This window comes from Hordeum vulgare, chromosome 2H (genome assembly GCF_904849725.1).
Source record: "Hordeum vulgare subsp. vulgare chromosome 2H, MorexV3_pseudomolecules_assembly, whole genome shotgun sequence".
NCBI classification, from domain to species: Eukaryota; Viridiplantae; Streptophyta; class Magnoliopsida; order Poales; family Poaceae; genus Hordeum; species Hordeum vulgare.
In genome coordinates, this window is record NC_058519.1 from 48,980,958 (window position 1) to 49,001,724 (window position 20,767).

The following is a 20,767-nucleotide window of genomic DNA, read 5'->3' on the forward strand; positions in this document are numbered from 1 at the left end:
GCCTGATTTGGTCTATGCAAATGCAGCTCCGTTTAATTACAACGCGTATGCTTTGTTTTGCATCCATCAAAACAACAATCTTCACCACATTCGCAGTGCACATGCAGGCCTGAACATCGCACTCCAAGAATCATTCAGAGTTGCATCCAATCCAACACACTGGCAATAGGATTTCAAGATGAGGAGGAGCAGAGGGCCTCTTCTTCTTGCTGCCATGGCGTTGGTGATCCTATCGCCGTCGCTGTGCCCCGCAGCCACTGCATGGGGCATCTTCTCCTCGCCTAAACCCACGAGCCAGTCCGTCGCCGCGCCGACGCTGCCGGACGGCGGCGGCGGCAGGACGGTGATCGACTTCTCGATGGAAGAAGGCGGCGGCGGCCCGAGGGGCGTGGAGCTGCTGGAGGGCGCGCGGCGCAGGATCGCCGGCCCGGCCTCCTGCTGGGGCGAGGCGTACCGCGGCCTCTTCGCCAGCTGCGCCCACATCATGTCCGACAAGGAGCGCCAGGCCAGGCTCGCGTGGCGCCTCAGCGCCTGCTACCAGGAGGACTCCGGCCGCCCGCCGCTGCCGCCCTGCGACGAGCGCTCGCGCATGGTGCACTGCCGCAAGCGCCTCTCCGAGCACGAGGAGAAGGTCTTCCTCGAGTTCTTCCTCGAGACCAACACCCTCTGCCACCAGCTCCAGTACGCAACGCGATCCATCCACCATGATCGTCTTGGTCTTCTTGCTCCGATGAAATGAAGGATGGGTTCTTCATGGCTGAACTGTGAACCGTGCGTGCAGGGCGGAGGCGTTCAAGCAGAGCACGGAGCGGCTGGTGAACGACCTGACACGGTCGGCGGCGGCGGCGAGCGAGAAGCTGTCGGCGATCGAGGAGAGGTCGAACCAGATCATCCAGGAGTCGAGCAAGCTCCACGGCTCCATGTCGTCGGTCGTGTCGCAGACCGAGCACCTGGCCGCCGCGACCAACAACATCAAATCCCGGATCGGCGACGTGCTGGAGCGGTCGGCGGCCATAGCCGAGCAGTCCCGGCAGATCGCGGCGGCGCAGGCGGGGCTCAGGGAAGGGCAGGAGGAGATGCGGGGCCGGATCGACGCCGGCATGGCGCGGGTGGAGGAGGAGTACGCGAGGCTCGGCGAGGAGATGGGGAGGCTGAAGGAGGAGGCGGCCGGCATCGAGCGGGAGGTCAGGGCCGTCGGCGACGCCATGGCGGCGCGGATGGAGGCCCTGCAGCGCACCGCGGAGGAGATCGGGAGCGTCGCCGGCAGGTCGCTGGAGAACCAGAGGGAGCTGCTGGAAGGGCAGGCGAACGCGACGCGGGCGCTCGGGGAGCTCCACGGGTTCCTGGCGCAGGCGCTCGAGGAGAGCAGGGAGGCGGTGCAGAGGCTGGCGCGCTTCGGGCGGCAGCAGCAGGAGGAGCTGCTGTCCCGGCAGGAGCAGCTCCGGCGCGCCCACGACCACCTCATGCACAACTCGGAGTCGATCCTCCAGGCGCAGGTGGTCCTCTTCTCCCTTAACTGCTCTGGTTTCCGAGACGTGATGAGCCGCCATTGATCCCAAGCTCGACCGCTCGCGGCGCAGGAGGAGTTCAGCGCGAAGCAGGCCAACATCTTCGCGGCGCTGGACAAGCTCTACGTGCTCCACAACGCCATCCTGGTGGAGTCCCGCTTCATCAAGGCCTTCTTCTTCTACTGCTGCGTCGTCTTCCTCCTCTACGTCCTCACCAGCGCCAAGCAGACCTTCGCCATCAGAGGCCAGCTCTACTTCGGTAACACATCCTCATCCTCTGCCTCATATCGCCATTTTCTTCACTCCATTGCTTCATTTTTTTCATGTGTGATCAAATCAGGTCTGTGCATCACGCTCGTGGTGGAGGTCGCGCTCATCAGGCTCGGCGCCGACGACGACCTCACCAAGCCGTTCTGGATCGTGTCCAAGGTGCTGCTGCTCCGGTCGGCCTTCCTCGCCGTCGCCGCCGCCCAGATCCTCCACGCCATCTTCGCCTTCAAGTACAGTCGAGACTCGACACTGTCCAGACACATCTCATTTGGTGGTAGTCTTCTTATCTGATCGCCCATTTTTTTGCTGCAGGGATTACGAGGTGCTGAACCACGTGCTGCTCCAGACGCTGGTGGAGAAAGTCCGGGCGATCGAAGACAACTCCGCCGCCGGTGAGCTTTCATCCGCCGTCCCTTGCCCGCCAACTGCTGTTTGAATTTTGAACCGTAATGCTGGTACCGCCGGTGAGCTTATCTGATCTTCTTATCATCATCCTCTGGTCCAGGAGACAAGATGTGTCCATGGGGCACAGGCAGTGATGATGAAGGTAGCCTCAGCGACTACTCGTGGGTCTTCGATGAGCTGCAGGACGACGTCGACAGCGAAATCGACCCGGACTTCGCGTTCCGTGAAGATGAGATCTGCAGGAAGGACCACGGTTTCCAGGAAGAAGTCGGCGAGAATTCGCTCTCGGCATCGGTCGCAGCAAGGAGATACAACCTTCGGGCGCGTATTACACCAAGGTGACGGGCTCGCGGGTACGGAGTAGAACATATATATGCAGAAATATTGCCAGAAGTTGAAACTGGTAAAATGTCAGCATTTTGCTGAAGAACTGAAGGACAATATGCAACAACTTTTTTATAAACTAATGTCCAAATTGTCTGAATCTACAACTTGAAGTCATAAAGGGAAATAACAGATTTAAGAAACATTCGATCTAACACGAAATATAACTGCAGTAAGAGTTAACAGTAAGTTGCAGTGGCATGCCAAGTAGACCTAAAAAGTTCCATTACTCACTCAAACAAATCTAACATGACATATAGCTGCTTGTAAGAAATGAAAAGGACAACCTAATGTACAGAATTCGACTAACTGAGCTCCCTCTCCCATCTATACACGGCGGTTTGAAAAGAATCCGTACATGGAATGAATTCATGGATCTTGTTGAAAAAATTCATCGCTGCTTGCCTTGGTCGTATAATCAGATCTCCCCAGCTTCCAGGAACTGTTGCCGAGTAAATTGTCCGTATTGAAGAATTTCTTATGCACCAAATATCACATAATGTATCACCGAGCACGGGCAGTTGATGGTTGTTTCGAAGAGCGTCCGGACTTGTGTTTCCGTTTCTGGTTGCCCCCAGGAGGGTCCACCAGTGGTCCAGACCAAGTAGGCACGGCGGTCTTGTCGTACGGAAATACGGTGCTGAACGAAGACGGATCGGGGGGCTCAAATGTAGGTTCCATGTGATTCGAACAACCCAACGGATAGCCGAGTGCACCATCTTGATGTGGTGGAGGGAATTTTTCGCTCTTGCTCTTCGCATTTGCATGCGTTATTAGCCTTCTTTTCTGTAAAGAGTAAAACTGAGTCCAGATTAGCATTTGCAACAGCAGACAGGAGAAGCGGAAAAAAATGCTCATGCAGATGAATAAATGAGAAACTGTAACTGGTAAGGAACCAAGATAAACCGACATACGTCAATATTTGCTTGAAGTTCGGCATTTGCCTCTGGTGCTGGAACAGCCCTAGGCCGATCCCGGGTCCTTGTCTTCCTAGCTCCATCACCATTAGGTCTGCTACCAGCAGCCCTTAAACTGTTTTTCATCCAATGAATAAGCCAATTAGCAATTTATACAGTGCAAAAGCTTAGCTTATATCAGCCAATGAACAAGGTCAAGAGGTGGAGAAATATAAGATATTTGCAACTATTTCCAAAAAGAAGCATAAAATACACATCAGAAAGGTGAGACAAATTGTTGCATGACAGCATGATTCATGATGATGTCAAAGCAATTATTCCCAACAGGTTCCCAGGAACACAGGAATCTTGGCAGCTGGCACGATAGCCAAGACTTACTTTTAGTACTACTACAAATAAGTGTTCGCCTAGCAGCCCATCGAAGTTACTTTTTGAATCAATGAAATGCTATTCTTCTTCCTTATATTCTGCTGCGCTAAATAGACTGTTGTCAAGCTACGCTTTCCTGTTATCATATTCGTCAAAGCATTCTGCAGAAGTAGGCTCATACTACAACTAGATTTTAGAAAACTCCTGTATTACTGTATTCCTAACTCTACTCTATAACTTCCAACAATTTCTTCAGCACTCTTTCTCTACAATCTTACATAAATTGGAGTTCCTCTACTGTCTTATAAATTGGAGTTGGTGCTGGTGGCGATGAGTTTGCTTCCCAACTCCATCCCAATCTCCCTCATCCATCCAGGGCCTACCAGGTCCCTTCTGGTCCAACAAACCACCGTGCCACTCATGTTTTGCATAGAAAAATATTTTATAAGTACATGACATTACATTATTATTTTCCGCGGCATGAACCAGCCAGTCAATCCACCAGAGGATTATTCTTTCTGCAGCGGCTCCTCTCCAGGAAGGTGTCTGCTCCCCCAATCCCCATGCTTTGACTGCTACTCCTCCAAATCTCCATTGTCCTAACTTCCAAATTTCAAAATCCAACCATGGCTCTGACGCTGCTAATCTTGCAGTGGTGCTCCCATGATCACTGAGGTTACACAAGTGCAGTGTTGCCTGCTTGATTGAATGTTTTTTCTCCACATTGTTGCAAGCGCAATTGTTTTTGCGATTCCATAGCAACGCACGGGCGCTATGCTAGTTTGTTTCAATGGCCCATCTATGTCGTATAACTTTGACTGTGCATGCTTTCTAATACCACTACATGCTTACATTTCTAGATTGTGAAGAGCTTAAATGACATTTTAGAGCATCCACAAAGACAAGGCAAACGCAAATACAGAAAATCAACACAACTTTCTAAGGGATGGAAGGAGTGTTAGGATGACAAACCGTCTAGCTTCTTCATCTCTTCGTTTTGCATCCATCTCTTTGCTTGGTGGGTACTGGGGCAGACTTGATGGATCACAAGCACGAGGTTCCGTTTTAAAGAACTGTGTTGGTAGTGCAAAAGGTGTAAGTTACCAAGTACGGTGTAACAAGGAGTAGCGATGTAGATACTTCATTAAAAAAAACTAGCCCTCTACCAAGGTGTTTGCAAAATTCTTACATATAGCAAAATTAGAATTTGGGTTCAGTCTTAGAAATACCATGTTAAATATCAGAATCATATCATAAACTAATGAAAAATTTCGAGCATAATTTCCTGGACCTATATGAACCTAAAAGTTGAAACTCTGTGCAGAGGAAGAACAAGATACCGTGATCTCAATGTGATTGCATTGAATTGCATTTAACTACTTCAAGAGGGCATAGCTAATCAAATATCAATATTACAAGTTTAAACGAGTACAAAAGACGCAAGTCTAATTTATTGACGCAATGCATATAAGTTCCGTCTATTGCACAACTAATTTATTTGTCATCCTTGTGCCGATTTATCCAACGAGTTGAGAATCTCATTCTTGTTACCAATTTATATCAAATAGGAAAAGAATGGTAAATACTCAGAAAACTTACATCACTATTTAATGCAGCAGTTGCTGTTAAACGATCAGCAGGATCAATTGATAGGAGTGTTTCAATCAGCCGAAGTGCTGATTGCGGGAAATCTTTGAATGTCTCTGCTATTCGTCTTTTGTACGGCTGCTGGGGCTTAAATATGGTTGCATGAGGAAGCTTCGATTTTTTCCAATATTCTTCAGCGGGGGATCCACATAGCTTAAATATTTTATGCAGCTGTTCTACCTGAAAAAGAAGACATGATTAAAAAAGACATCGTAAATATACAATTAAAATAATATGTGGCTAAAGTATTGCTATATCACTTAAAAGTGTAACACAAATAGAATTGAAGTATTCATGACAGATATGAACTGCAAACATGCAACAAAGTATTAGGCACTGATTAGGTATGCTTCACCGTTTCCACTAAACTTTCTGAGACGAATTCACATGTATGATTTTCAAGTATCCGGTCTACTGCCTACGTTCCTAAATATAAGACCTTTTAGAGATTTCAAAATGGACTACATACGGGTGTATATAGACTTAATTTAGAGTGTACATTCATTCATTTTGCTCCGTATGTAGTTTATATTGAAACTCTAAAAGGACTTATATTTAGGAATGGAGGGAGTAAATATTTGCAAAGATACTGGTAGCCAAAATTTCAACTCCATTCTTGTCCAAAATGAAAGCTTTTATAGGACCAAAGGGCATATACGGTAAAAGAGTAAAGGTTATAACAGTATAGTAAGAGCTAGAATAATCTTTATTATCTACTCCACTGGTTTTTATAGCAGTGATAACATAAAAATTGTCCTTCCACCATGTTCTATGTTGCCAAAATAGTACATTTCGAGGAAAACTGTTATGCCCGATGACCAATAAAGAACAGGGGCGTACCCAGGTTCAGCTACCCGGGTGCACAGGACACCCGTGCAAGATTGTTTTCTCGGTAATTTTTGTGTATAGTATAGTGTGTGACACCACATTTTTGGATGGGAAATATGTGTGGTTTTACACTGAGACACCGGGCCAATTTCTCTGGGTCCAACCCTGATAAAGAACGACATAATATGTGTGGTTTCACACTGAGACACCGGGTCAATTTCTCTCTGGGTCCGCCCCTGGTAAAGAAGAACATTTGGAAGTAGTGCTTATTCTATCTGAACTTGCTCTAAAATCACACTTGAACGGAATCAACCTTAGTGACATTTGTGAAAAAAAAGCAAGTGTTCCATAGCTAACCTCGGTCCGTCCCGGCATAATAGGCTTCCCAGCCAGCAACTCAGCAAGGATACATCCGGCGCTCCACAGGTCCACACCCACTCCATAATCCGTAGCACCCAACAGCAGCTCTGGTGGCCGGTACCACAGCGTCACCACGCGACTGGTCATCGGTTGCTTATGGTTCGGGTCGAAGAACGACGCCAGACCAAAGTCTCCAATCTTCAGCACACCGTCGTCATCCAAGAGTAGATTCGAGCCCTTGATGTCACGATGCAGCACCCCCTGATTGTGGCAATGCTCCAACCCTGACAGCAACTGATGCACATAGCACTTGACCTGCGGAGCACAAACACCTCTGTCAGACTCGACTAGCTACATCAGACCACGTTTTAAGTGATAATAATTGGACACTGTGGCTGTGCCAGCTGAATGGGATCTTGACCTGTGGCAGAGTGAACTTGATGTCGGGGCTGGCGGCGAGTCCGGCGAGGTCGTGGACCATGTAGTCGAAGACGAGGTAGAGGCTGCAGGACATGCGGGAGGTGACGAGGCCGTAGAGCTTCATGACGTTGGGGTGGTCGAGGCGGCGCAGGATGAGGATCTCCCGGGCCATGAACCGCACGCTCTCGGGCTCGAGGTTGTCGAAGCGCACCTTCTTGAGCGCCACGATCTTGCCGCTCAGCGAGTCCCGCGCCTTGTACACGTTGCTGTACGTCCCCTGCCCGATCTGAAACACCGCCGCCGGGCTCGCCCGTCAAACCCAAAACCAAAAAGAAGAAGAAAAAAAAACACGAAATTCCTCCGGCGGGGCGCTGCTGGCGCGGCACGGATCACGGGGGGGACTGGAGGGGGGTGGGGCGCACCTTGTCGATCTTCTCGAAGGTGTCGGCGCGGCGCGGGGTCCAGCCGTTGATGGCCTCGCCGGCGACGGCGGAGAGCCAGGCGGGCCAGCCGGCGGCGACCTGCTCCCCGCGGGCCTTGTTGGCGAAGCTGCCGCCGAGGCGCACCTCCGCCGGCCCGTGCCGCGACGACCGCGACCGCCGCTCCCGCTTCACCGGCGCCGCGACGGCGACGGCCGTCTGCCCGTCCTTCTCGGCCGCCTTCCCTCCCTCCCCCTCCCCCGCCGCCGCCGCCGCGGAAACGGCATCAGAGGGAACCCCCTCCTGCTTCGTCTGGGGGTTCCGGCGGCGGGCGGCGGCGAGGTCGGGGCTGGGGGTGGAGGCGGCGGAGGGGCGGCCGTGCACGCAGCCCATGGGGACGTACGGACGGACGGGTCCTCACCGGCGACGGCGCATGCGGCGGGCTCGCCGGAGGAGCGCCGGGATCGAGGGGTGGGGGGTGGGGGTGGGGGTGGTGGGGAGTAGTAAAGTCGGGGGCGCCTGCGAGTGAGGGGAAGGGGGGGAGGGGAGGGGGAACGGAACGGAGCTGGTGGGGATGGAGGAGTGGAGAGACCGACCCAACCGGTTTGGGTTTGGGTTTTGACTCGGACGGACGGACGCGACGCGACGGGTGTGCTCCTGCACCTGCACCTGTACCCCTCTGGATGGATGTTTCCTTGCGCCCGTGTCACGTTCCTGTCCTACAGACCCAACCACAGGACCGTTGCCCATCTAGGATAGTTATATGGAAGAGGAAAGTGCATCTTAATTAATAATAATGATAAATTTTTAGCAATATACTCCCTCCGTTCGGAAATACTTGTCCTAAAAAATAATATAATGAATGTATCTATAACTAAAATAAGTCTAGATTCATTCATTTCTAGGACAATTATTTCCGGACGGAGGGAATATTGATTAGGTCTTTTTTTCTCCTCTTTCGATTTCGGTTTTTACTGCACGGGATCCAAAGGACGTTTTCGCGATGTAGATGTATCCTATGAAAGGTGTGTCGACCAGCGACCGATGCGCGAACATGTGTAATATCTCGGATGAGAAGTAATTTTGATGTTACGAAAGGCATGTTCATCATGCATCTGGTAGTATCGGTTCGATGTTTTCGGCACAAATTTGAAAAGGCTTTGCATCGGTGATCAGTGTGTTGGTTTTCTAAAACCGTTGGTAAGATGGTATTCATGGTATGTGTGATGTGTATGTGCATCCGTGGTCGTAGGCATCAACATACACAATAATTGCACACGCACCTTTGACCGTGAGAGGGTTATTATTGAAAACGATGGTGCGTTGAGACCTGATCGTTATATGGTTGTGTGCATCGAACCAGAGACGCCGCCACATTCTTTTCTTTTTTCTGAATGACTATGTCACAATGGACGTTGGTGCGGTAAAGATCATGACACGTTGTAAATTTACGTCTTTTGGTGATGATAGCTTGTCATCAAAAGATCAAGGATATCACATCCATGTTAAATTCTTCAAAGACACCTTTTTTAAACCCACCTTATCCCTCCCCCCTTTCCCCTTCCTCAAGCTCATAAGAGTAGTATAGTTGAGCCTGACTGTCTGCGAGCGAAGAAAAGGGAAGGAATGAAATGGAGCTGGTGGGATGAAGGAGTGGAAAGCGGTTTTGACTCTGACACGACGGGTCTGCTCCTCCTCTTGCAGATGTATCTTTGTGCCTATGTCATATTCCTGTCCTACAAAACCACCATAGCCCATGTAGGAAGTTAAGGAAGAAGAAAACTATGCTAATAATAGGTCAAATGTAGCAATATTGATTATTGGTTTGTGTTTTTTTTTCTCATCTGATTATTTCAAGCTGTACTACCTTGGATCCAAAGTGCAAGTCTTTTAAGACAGTGGCGTAGTCTTGAAAAAGTTATGTCGCACAGTAATTTATGAACGCTATGAAAGGATATTCATGGTAAATGTAGTAGCATGAATTTGAGAGTCTTGATATGAGTAGTTTTTTGTTTAACCATGAGTGACCAAACTTGGAAACGTCAAATACATAACAATTATTATTATTATTTTGAGGGGTAATGTCTACTCTCTCCGTACCTAAATATTTGTAGTTGAGGAGAATTATGCCCTGTTTGGTTTCAAATAAGTCACCAACTTATAAGTTGAAAAGTGCAAAATGTGACTTATTTTGTCAAACAGACCCAACTTATAAGTCACCCCAACTTATAAGTCATAAGTTGCTCCACCCCAACTTAAAATTTATAAGTCACCCACTTTTGCATGAAAAGGTGACTTATAAGTCAGATGACAACCAAACAGGCGTGACTTATAAGTCACTGGTTTTAAGTCACCTGACTTATAAGTCAGGTGACTTATTGAAATCAAACAGGGCCTTAGACTAGTTCTTTTCAACTACAAGTATTTAGGTGCAGAGAGAGTCATACATAATTACAAGGGACTTTTTTGTGGTAACTATGAATGAATTTTTCGGCAAACGAAAAGCTTACACATTGGACCTGTGTGTAGTATAAGATTTAAAACATAGGTAAGATGGTATTCATAGTATGCCGATGTGTATGTACATCTATGGTTACAGACGTCAACGTACATAATAAATGCACATATATCCTTGACTGCGAGAGGGTTCTTAGAAAGAGATGGCATGTTGAGACTTGGTCGTTATACTGCATGGACCAGAGATGACGCCACATATTTATTTTATCAAAATTTGTGTGATGGTGGTACGGTAGAGATGATGACACGTTTGTAAATTTATGTTTTTGGTGAAGAAAATTTTCGGTCGAAAGGTCAAGGAATTTTCTCGTGTAAATTCCACTCGAACCCACTTAATTAAATCACATCCATGCGTGAATTCTTGAATGGAAACCAACCGTCCTTGTTAGACCATGTATATAGTTCAATTTTTTATTGTGCATGATTGCTTGCTCCTTTTTGGATTTTTGCTTCTCCTTTTGAGGATCTCGTGGTATTATTTTCCCCTTTTTCTAGGGAGACTTGTCCAGCCAATAACAAGCCAAAGGCTGGATAATAATAATGAAATTAAAAAAAAAACATAAAGGCCTATTGCTTCATGCATGCTTGCAATTTATAAGTACTTCCTCCGTTCCTAAATACTATAAATTTGTTAGATATTTTATTAGGAAGCTACATACAAAGTAAAATTAATAAATCTATACTCTAAAGTATATCTATATACATTCGTATGTAGTCTCCTAATAAAACATCTAAAATGACTTATATTTATGAACGGAGGGAGTATTAGGCTGCGGAGATCTGGCTAGAGAGGAGGAGGCAATATGGCATTTAGGGTGATGCATTCGGGGCTTTTAGGTGTAGCCGAAAGCCAAGAATGCTTTAAGCCTTTAGTAATCATAAAGAAATGAAAACATCCACTTCTGCTTGGCGGCAGCTTTGACTACCGCACGTCGTTTTCGGCCCCCGTCATTTCGATTTCATACGCTTCTCTGCGCATTGTCAACATGAACAACGGGAAATGGACAAAGAAATAACCACGTACGTATCCTATTCCAACTTGGCACGTAACGGGGTTCTGCATGTTTGAAAGATACACAGAATGGTCGTTTATTTTCCAGGAGGAGATTAGAAAGTGGTGGTGGTAGTAGATGCCCGAATTGGCCTGACAGCAAAATTCCTGGCAGTGGCTTGGATTGTACTGGCACTGGTACCCATTTGTAGGACAGCAGAATGCTCTCTCTCTTTCTATGTGTGTGTGTGTGTGTCAAAGTTGGAATACACAGATAGTGGTGCTTGTTTATCTCTGAAACTATGTGTGTGTGTGTGTGTGTGTGTGGATCCCGAAGAAGTCTTCAATCCAGAAATAAAGGAAGGAAGAGTTGCCTCCCTTGGAAGAGAGGAAGATGTCTGGCACTGGACACCACTTTGGTAGCAGCAGCTTCAGTTGAGTCGGGCTTTGGAGTACGGAGCCAGCCCTTGACGACGGGGGGACAGCGACGCCCCTTCCGCCGGAAATGGGCTTGGATTAACGTTACTACAAGTATTAGTACTGCTGCTGCTACCATCACCAGCAAGAATCAGCAATGCCTGAATTCAAGGAGAATTTTATCACTACTACTATTAGCAGTATAATATTTACTTTCAGAACAACAGGGGAAAACACACAAGCCTCCACCTGAAAACCACTCGCCCCTGACCTGAGCCGTGTCAAGAAAAGAGGCGTGTACGTGTACTCTACTGCACAATCCACTGATTGTCATGCAAAAAAAAAAAAAAACTGGAAAAGAAAAAGGAATACTGACAGGCATGAACGATGATTCAGTACTACGATGATGAGCCGTGTTAGCCTTCTTTTTTTTCTTTTTCTTTTTCTGGCTGACACGTATGAATGAGTGAAGGAATGAATGAATGAATGAGAGGTGCTTGAATTCAAGGGACTTATTTTAGCTTGATTAAAAATAGTCTTTTTAAAAGGTTAAAGTTTCAAGCATTCCTGGTTAAAGAGTGGCTAAAACTAGTCTTGAGACTAAAAAAATTTAGTTAGGGGTACCCCTATTAAAATATGGATTAGTCCTCTCTCTCCTCATTTAACCCATCTGCTTTAACACAGGCGAGTTCTGGATTGAAGGGTTTGAAGGATAATAAATGCTCATTAACTTGATTTTAGTCTCTTTAGTCCTAGTTTCTTTAAAAAGTCCTAGGACTTTTTTTAGTCACAACTAAAAAGTCCCTAGTTTCTATCCGTTTCTTTCCCGGGACTAAAAGTCATTAAATGACATGTAAAAAGATTATGTTACCCCTAGTAATGTACTAGAAGTTACTAAATGACATGCTAAAAGTAGGGGCACTGTTGGAAAAAATATCAAAAAAGTCCCAAACACCCCCCTTTTAGTCCCTGAGGCTCTGTTTTTTAAAAAATCCTATGACTTTTTTTAGTCCCAACTAAAAAGTCTCTAGTCCCTACCCGTTTCGTTTCAAGGACTAAACATGGACTAGAGGTCATTAAATGACATGCAAAAAGACCATGTTACCCCTAGTAATATAATAGAAGTTATTAAATGACATGCTAAAAGTAGGGGCATTGTTGGAAAAAGTGCCAAAAAAGTCCCAAAAAGTCCCTCCCATAGGGACTTCTTCCTTTAGTCCAAAATACCCCTTTTAGTCCCTAAAAGTCCCTCTGTTTCTTTCACATGAGACTAAAAGGGATTTTTTTAGTCCCTACACCAAAAAGTCACTGAAAAGAAACACCCCCTAAAAGTCTCTCTTGTTTGTTTCACATGAGACTAAAAGGGGATTTTTTTTAGTCCATAGAGCAAAAAATCCGTGTAAAGAAACACCACCTTAGTATTTGAATCTAGATATGGATGAGGCTAGCAAATTTTAGTCTTACTACTTTTAATCATGGGACTACAACGTAGAGCACCCTCTGAATGGTCCTCTCGCTCTCACTCCCTCCCTCCCTCCACTGGGCATATCCTGTGGCGCCTTGAATGATGAGGGCCACCTCACAGGCAAGTGGCTTCCCCCAAGGAGGAGGAGGAGGAGGAGGATCCAAGGAGTGAGCGTGAGAGGAACCGCACAGTGACTGTCTTTACGTTTGATTTGATCTTGTCTGCTATACCAAAGTTGACCGACCGACTATTCATCAGGGGCAAAGGCGAAGAGAAAAGGATCCAAGTCCCCGACTGCTGCTGCTGCATCGCAGTGATGAATGAATGAATGATTCGCCAGGGCACTCGAACGTTCCTCTTGGCATCTGCTGCGTGGACACATTCGGTTTCAGTTTCAGTCACACTCCAGTGACGCAGTAGCATGTACGCACCACTACTAGGTGGGAACTAGCTATGGTTAGTTGTATGCCTGCATCATGAATTGGTTGCTGCAATGCAACTATTACAGTAGATTTGACAAGGCGAACTCAGGCAGGTTATCTACCTGAACTGAACCATGCAGTGATGCTGCTTTTGACTTTCCGGGATCTAGTGGTTTTTCTTATCACTGGTCTAGGTCAATCTCTGGCTGATTGGGGGTCTTGATCGTAAAATATAATTAATGGCGGCATGTAAAGAAATATAAAAACGTTTAGATCATTACTTTAGTAATCTCTATAAACGTTCATATATTTTTGTTTACAAAGGGAGTACATTTGACTGACTGTTAGCAAGCTCTAAAAGTGTTTTTTTTATCATCTGCCTGAACCAAGCAGTGATGCTGCTTTTGACTTTCCGGGATCAATCCGGCGGTTTTTCTTGATTATCACTGGTCTAGGTCGATATCTGCCTGGCTGATTAGAGGCGTTGATGTTAAAATATAGGGGCGGCATGTTACGGCTACGTTTGGGATTTGACTGACTGTTGGCAAGCCTCCAAAAGTGTTTTCCTTATCACCGGTTTAGGTCAATCTCTGGCTGATTGGGGGTGTTCATCTTTTAAAATGCAGGGGCAGCAGGTTACAGTCACATCTGCTGGCTATTAATTAGCAAGCCCTACGACAAGTACTAGTATAATCACTCCATAGAGGTGATGCATGCATGCAACAACAGAAAAATATGCCCAGTTGACTGTAGTTTTCATCCCTACGCAGCGGGTGCTGATTGAATCTGCTGACAGGGTAATTAATGAGTAAAAATGGCAACCAAGAACAGATGGATTTATTTAGTGCCCGTTTGGATTTATCACTGGTTTAGGTCAGGTCAATCTCTGGCCGATTGGAGATATGATGTTGATCTTATCTTAAAAGAAATAGAAATACAAGGGCAGCAGGTTACACTTACATCTGACTTGTAAACATGAAGTATCGCATCATAATCCACCTATGGCCTCTGATCTGAACCAAAGAATGCGACATTGGACGTGATGCCTGCAACACAAAAAGAGAAACGTCAAGTTGAGTGTAATTAACATCCGAATGAACCTGCTAATTAGATAATGAAACGAAAATGAAAATGAAGAAACAGACGGATACATTTTACTCCTCCATAGAACGAACAACACTTCTCATGTCTCCTTGCTATTCTTCTTCTGTCGCCAGTGTCGGCATCAGCTGCTGGAGGCTCCTCAACATCCTTGGATTTCCTCTTCTTCTTCTTTGACTTCTCTTTCTCCTGCTCTCCATCCTCTTCAGCTGCCTCCGCTCGGTGAACTTGCAGTGCTAACATTTGAAAGGGAAGAAAATAGCGGCGACCTCTGGACCGAGACACGGCGTATGCAGTACCCGATTAATTATAAAAATCACATCTGTACAATTAACTAATAAGATCCACGAGAAAATCAAGACAGAGGCTCGAATCACTCAACCTTTCTTGCTTTGTCTGACGATCCAAAATCCTTCCACAAATCCTACAACCCCAAACCACAGGTAGATAGATAGATAGACGTATCAGAGCCAGTCTCCTCGACTTCGCTGATCTTCCCCTCGTCCAGCACCTTTGAAGAGGACGAACCTCGCGATGACACCACGACGATGGCGATACACGGCAGTCTCTCGAATACAAGGAGTTGAGCTCAGTGGATAAAACCAACCATACTTGATTCACTTTGACCAATAAACACACGAAATATAGAACACCAGTTGACACACTGCAGCGCGAAGGAGATTATTTTCTACTTAAGACAACAAAACAGAGTTCAGCTTTAGAGGATCATAAAACAGAGTGCAGCTTCAGAGGATAAAACAGAGCATTCACCACTAGTGTGCTTTACTGTAACAAGTAATGCAGAGAGCCCATGTCGACTTAGCCATCCTTACTGTTCCGTTGAACCTTTTATTTTACCGCGTAGTAGATCATCAGCGCTACGTGTCATCTGCGTTTTCAGTCTCATATGTCTGCAGACTGCAACTAGCCACTTAACTGCCTTGGATCTCAACAGTGCTTTTACTTTACTTTTTGTGGTGCTCTTTTCTTCGTCGGATTCGCCATCAAAATCACTACGTATACGTGTTATTAACCTTGGCTGAACAGGATTGCCCATGGCTGCACCGCCACCACTGATGATTTGTAAACCCACATCCTCTGCAGTTCCACCATCCTTCCTTCGCTCACATGGCTGTGAACTGGGCGTTTCACTGTCCAGGGTCCCTCCCGTGCTCTTCATTTTTTTGCTAATCATGTTGCTCTGGTCAGATTCATGATCAGTTACAGACCGTGATGATGGAGCAGCAGGAGAAGTAATAATATCGGTCGGTATGCGAGTGTTAGGAACGCCAGAAATCTCATGTGCACTTTCAGATCCATTGCTTGCTTCAGATAGGTAAGCAGCACCGCTGGTGAGAGTTTTAGGAATGGCTGGCAACATCAACCGGAGAAACCTCATTCGATAGGTGTACACTTCTTTGCCAAAGCGGTACGAACGGGTTCGATCGGATCGTAGTAGTTGATAGGAGATTCAGGAGGAAACCGTTCTTGAATCATGATCAAAAGCCTCAGTGAACTGCTTCGGATATATACAGAAATGTGATACATTTGGTAACTGCCTTCGGTGTCCGGAGCCAGCAACTGGAGACACTCGGTAGAGGCCTCGGCTTTCATGCCCAGCACGGCGGCGGAGACCTGCTCGGAGTCAGGCCCTCTGTAGGTTGTCAGAATCTTGAGGGCAACCTGCCCTGCCGGACCTCATTGCAAAATTCAAAAGTTTCTCCTGCCTCAGCCCTCAGCTCAACCGGAAACTCATCGGCCATGGTGGTGCACATCACATGCATGAACTTGGCCTCCTCCGCGATGCACATGAAGCAGGCGGCCGGAATAGCGAGCGGCCAAGAGGCCGCATTTCCGAAACGGCTCGCCTCTTCCATGATCTCCGGGATCAGCTCGCCGGCGATTCTGGTCGACTCGCCGTCATCGTCAGCGGAGGCAGGGATGCGTCTTAGCATTCACTCCGCCTCCAAACACGTCACGGACACCGCAGCATTGAGACGCGCCGACGCAGAAGAATCATTGTCGATGTTCTTCACGCCTTCCTCCAAATTGAAAGATTCGAAAACACTATGGAGATTTTTTTTTTTAAAGAAGGATAACCCCAGGCCTGTGCATCACAACAACGATGCATGCAGCTATATATTATTAATAAGGTAAAATTCAGCAGCCTAACATCATCGACCCGAAAATAAAACGGAAAACAAATCCTGAGGCCATATACCTCACGACAGTACCTTCCGAGATAACCACTAATCCCTATAATACAAGACATCACAAAAACGAAAAATACACAACTCCTAGGCTACGCCCTCAAGAAGGAATTGTTGTGCGTGCGCCGATAATGACGAGTCCGCCACAAGGTTGAACTCTGGATTCTCATCCTCAAAGCAAGCTTCAATCCACCATCTTCAGCAAGGACACGACACAGGAACGCGACAACATAGTCTCATCAAAGATCTTGTGTTTCCACCGAAGTGCATAAACTCGTTGTTGAAGCCGTATGTACCATCCGTCCTTATCCGTTTACCGACACCTCGATAGTCGGGTACCTCTGGAGGAGACAACGAAAGACAAAGACGTCCCATACCGCCTGCATCCCGCTACTGTCGCACCACCTTCGATCCGACAATAACGGGCTAAACATGACACCACCGCTAGAGCCAGCGTGCATCACCTGCCGGTAGCAAGCATGACTTGACGTCTCCATATAAGACGCCGTGCGTAGCATCCGTCGATAGCACATCCACCGGTGGCTTCACCTGTCGGCGACAGGCACCATCCGACAACTCCGAATGAGGCACATGTATCACCCATTGAGCCGCATCGAACCCGAACGGTTGATGGAAGGGACGTCCCATACCGCCATCAGCCTCAGAAGGCCATCACCACCTCGAGATTCAGACTCCGAATCGCCCACACGATCCCGGAGTCCGCCACCATTGATGAAGAGGGGTCGCCGCCCAGATTCCGGGCACTACACGGAGCACCCACCGTCGCACCAGCCATTGTCCTCGTCCATACAACAGCAACCGCCGCCGCGATCCTGCATCACGCGCCGTCGATGCTGGAGAAAGCTCTAGCCGCCACGCGCGTCCTGTGACGTCCCAGGTTGCGGGATCCCAAGATCCGCCGCCGCCAGCGCCGCCAAAGAGGACCCACCATCTGGCCCGTCATCCCCGGTGGAGGGGACGCGGCCGTGTCACGCCCAAGATGTGACCCTATCCTCAATTTGGCACGAAGGCCTCGTCAGGGATAGAAGTGCATCTCATCGTGTCGCAAGAATGGATACCGTTACAAGTACATGTACTAAAAAGAAGAGATATATAATAGAATTGGCTTACACTCGCCACAAGCTACATCAGAGTCACATCAGTACATTACATAATCATCAAGAGTAAGAGCAGGGCCCGACTACGGACGAAAACAAACGACAAAAGAAGAATGACGTCCATCCTTTCTATCCCAGGCTGCCGGCCTGGAACCCATCCTAGATCGATGAAGAAGAAGAAGAAGAAGAAGCAACTCCAAATGAACAATCAACACGCTCGCGTCAAGTAACCTTTACATGTACCTGCAACTGGTGTTGTAGTAATCTGTGAGCCACAGGGGCCTCAGCAATCTCATTTCCACAGGTATCAAGACTAGCAAAGCTTAATGGGTAAGGCAAAGTTAAGTGGTGAGGTTGCAGCAACGGCTAAGCATATATTTGGTGGCTAAACTTACGAGTACAAGAAATAAGAGGGGGGAAGATCTATGCATAGCGGACGTGAGCTACGAATGATCAAATGAATGATCCTGAACACCTACCTACGTCAGACATAACCCCACCGTGTCCTCGATCGGAGTAAGAACTCACGAAAGAGACAGTCACGGTTACGCACACAGTTGGCATATTTAGTTAAGTTAACTTCAAGTTATCTAGAACCAGTGTTAAACAAAGTTTCCACGTTGCCACATAACCACGGGCACGGCTTTCCGAAAGATTTAACCCTGCAGGGGTGCTCCAACTAGTCCATCACAAATTGCCACAAGCCGCATAGAAATCCTCAATCACGAAGCTCGCGATCTCGTCGGATTCCCTAGTGGAAAACCTCAACTCTGAGATTACCCAAAGCATCACCGGAATCCCGATGCACAAGATATTCCGTCAAAGGTAAAACTAATCCAGTAAGGCAGCCCGACATGTCGACGATCCCGATAGGAGTCGCGTACCTCGTTCTCAGGACACGACGGATGGGTCACACTAGGAGAACCAAACCTCGGGTTGCCCCGCGGTGGCCCCGTAGTCTGCCAATTTGGACCAACACTCATGAGGAGCACTGGCCCGGGGTTGATTAAATTTCCTCGGGTGCCGGCGGGTCCCTATGCATTATTATTAGGTTATTAGGCAAATGTAGTACCAAAGTTGGGCCTTGCCAGACGAGTCTTAATCTGAAACGAATTATCAAGGGGGTCCCCATAACAACCCCGATCGTGTTAGGAGCGCTCATTTATGGAACATAACACCGGTAGCCGAAACTAAGGGGGCAAAGATGGAACAAAACACTAGGCTAGAAAGGCCGAGCCTTCCACCTTTTACCAAGTATATAGGTGCATTAAGTTAAGTAGTATTTAATAAGGTGATATAACAAGGAACCCATGCTTTCGCATGGAAGCATCTACACCTGCAACTAGCAACGCTATCAACAGGGTTAAGCAAGCAGTAACATAGCCAATCAGTGGTTTGCTAGGTTGAACAGGTTGAAGGTTAACATGTCATTGTTGAGAGGCTGACATTTTAACAGGTGGTAGGCAACGAGACATAATCGATAGAAGCGACAAAACTAGCATGACAATGATAGTAATGGTATCTGGGGAAATGATCATCTTGCCTGAGATCCCGCTTGGAAGAAGAATGACTCCGTGAAGCAGACGAACCGACATAGCCGAACGGGTCCTCACATCCGACACGTTTGCGAAGCTCTATCGAGACGGGGAAACCGAAAACAAGCATCAACACACGAAATTCACCACATGATGCACAACACAAATGATGCATGAGCAGCTGAATACATGCAACTCACGGCATGACAATTCACACAAACAGACACTACACATTAAGTGAAGTTCAATATGCAACGAGTTGCTTATTGACGAAACTCCACGTTTATTAATTTAGTTCTATCCCGATTAGGTACACGGCAATATTAAATGTGGTTAAGCATGGCAAGAGGTGAAGCGTAATTTAACTACCTATCTAGGCATTTTAAATGAGGTCGGAAATGACATATAGCATCTCCGAAACGACCTCACATGTAAATTTATAATTCTGTCCAGATCTAAACTAACACATTTAATTAGTCGTTAAACAGCAAAACAAATAGGTTCACGTGATTCTACGCTTCATTACAAGCAATTTACACATAAAGAACAACTCCAACGGAGCTACGGATCAAAAGTTACAAGCACCGCAAGATATGACGGCATGAATGCATTATGGGTGCAACGACGGCTACGAGCACTTCAAAACATACAAAACAGAAAGAGAAAATGAAACTACATGAGATTCTAAGCAAGTTTCGTGTAGAACACGATCAAAACGGAGCTACGGTTCAACAACTACGAGCAAAACAAGAAATCACTACAATTTGACAAAATCAGCCACATAGCCTTTTCTACACCCGACAACTACGAGCTACAAAACTCCGATAAACTCAAGCAAGGCATGACACGAAAGAGGACAAGAAGCACTACTACAAGCAACTAACAACAACTAGCATGACATCATGGATCACTAGGGAAAGAAGACACAAAATGGCATCCCACACAATATTTCAGATTTAGTGAAAATTACACCTCATGAAAGTCAGTTTTCGGTCTGAAGGCATATTGACAGCAGCAAAATCATAAGCTACAGGTATACAAATGGCATGAAAATTTACAGCATGCTAGAGAAACACAAGGGCTACAACTAACTGCATTGCACCAACCTCAAAAGAGCTACAGATCACAAGATAGAAGCAAGACAAGACAGCAACAAAATATAACAGATTTCCAGACTTAGAAATATTTCAGCTCCTCCAAATCAGCACTATTTCTAGCAACTTGAGAGCAAGCAAACCACACCTAAACAAGCATTTCTATTGCAACCAAAAATATCAGGGGCTAGTCTAAACACCCAAGAACAACTCCATAGTTGGCAACTCCGTCAAACGAAGCACGTAATAAATCCTACGAATTAAACAAAAGGGCTTCACGACAAAATATCGCGCGAACTAACTTACTCAAAAGCTAAAACTAACTTCGCAGAAAAATCCAATGGATTTTTCTACCCCGGAAATATATAAA

General features: G+C 46.7%; 2 protein-coding genes across 2 annotated transcripts; one reads left to right on the top strand and one right to left on the bottom strand.

Moving 5' to 3' along the window:
- The first annotated feature begins 214 nt into the window (after positions 1 to 214).
- On the top strand, positions 215 to 2,806 carry LOC123425374 (protein GAMETE EXPRESSED 1-like). Its single transcript, XM_045109066.1, has 5 exons — positions 215 to 681; positions 782 to 1,496; positions 1,581 to 2,008; positions 2,091 to 2,170; positions 2,284 to 2,806. The coding sequence occupies exons 1-5, from the start codon at positions 215 to 217 to the stop codon at positions 2,523 to 2,525; spliced, it is 1,932 nt and encodes a 643-aa protein (XP_044965001.1). The 3' UTR covers positions 2,526 to 2,806.
- On the bottom strand, positions 2,615 to 8,050 carry LOC123424803 (probable serine/threonine-protein kinase At1g54610). The gene is made up of 7 exons (XM_045108499.1): positions 7,531 to 8,050; positions 7,110 to 7,394; positions 6,686 to 7,003; positions 5,453 to 5,680; positions 4,826 to 4,926; positions 3,482 to 3,599; positions 2,615 to 3,353 (listed from the first exon to the last, which is right to left on the bottom strand). Exons 1-7 carry the CDS (start codon positions 7,918 to 7,920, stop codon positions 3,072 to 3,074), a joined length of 1,722 nt encoding a protein of 573 aa, XP_044964434.1. The 5' UTR covers positions 7,921 to 8,050; the 3' UTR covers positions 2,615 to 3,071.
- Positions 8,051 to 20,767: the final 12,717 nt, after the last annotated feature.

Coding starts and splice junctions, on each gene's coding strand:
- LOC123425374 (XM_045109066.1), top strand. CDS start 215: ATGGCGTTGGTGATCCTATCGCCGTCGCTGTGCCCCGCAGCCACTGCA. Junction 682..781: donor ACCCTCTGCCACCAGCTCCA/GTACGCAACGCG, acceptor CCGTGCGTGCAG/GGCGGAGGCGTTCAAGCAGA. Junction 2,171..2,283: donor CGAAGACAACTCCGCCGCCG/GTGAGCTTTCAT, acceptor CCTCTGGTCCAG/GAGACAAGATGTGTCCATGG.
- LOC123424803 (XM_045108499.1), bottom strand. CDS start 7,920: ATGGGCTGCGTGCACGGCCGCCCCTCCGCCGCCTCCACCCCCAGCCCC. Junction 7,395..7,530: donor CCTTCGAGAAGATCGACAAG/GTGCGCCCCACC, acceptor GCGGTGTTTCAG/ATCGGGCAGGGGACGTACAG. Junction 7,004..7,109: donor TCAAGTTCACTCTGCCACAG/GTCAAGATCCCA, acceptor TGTGCTCCGCAG/GTCAAGTGCTATGTGCATCA.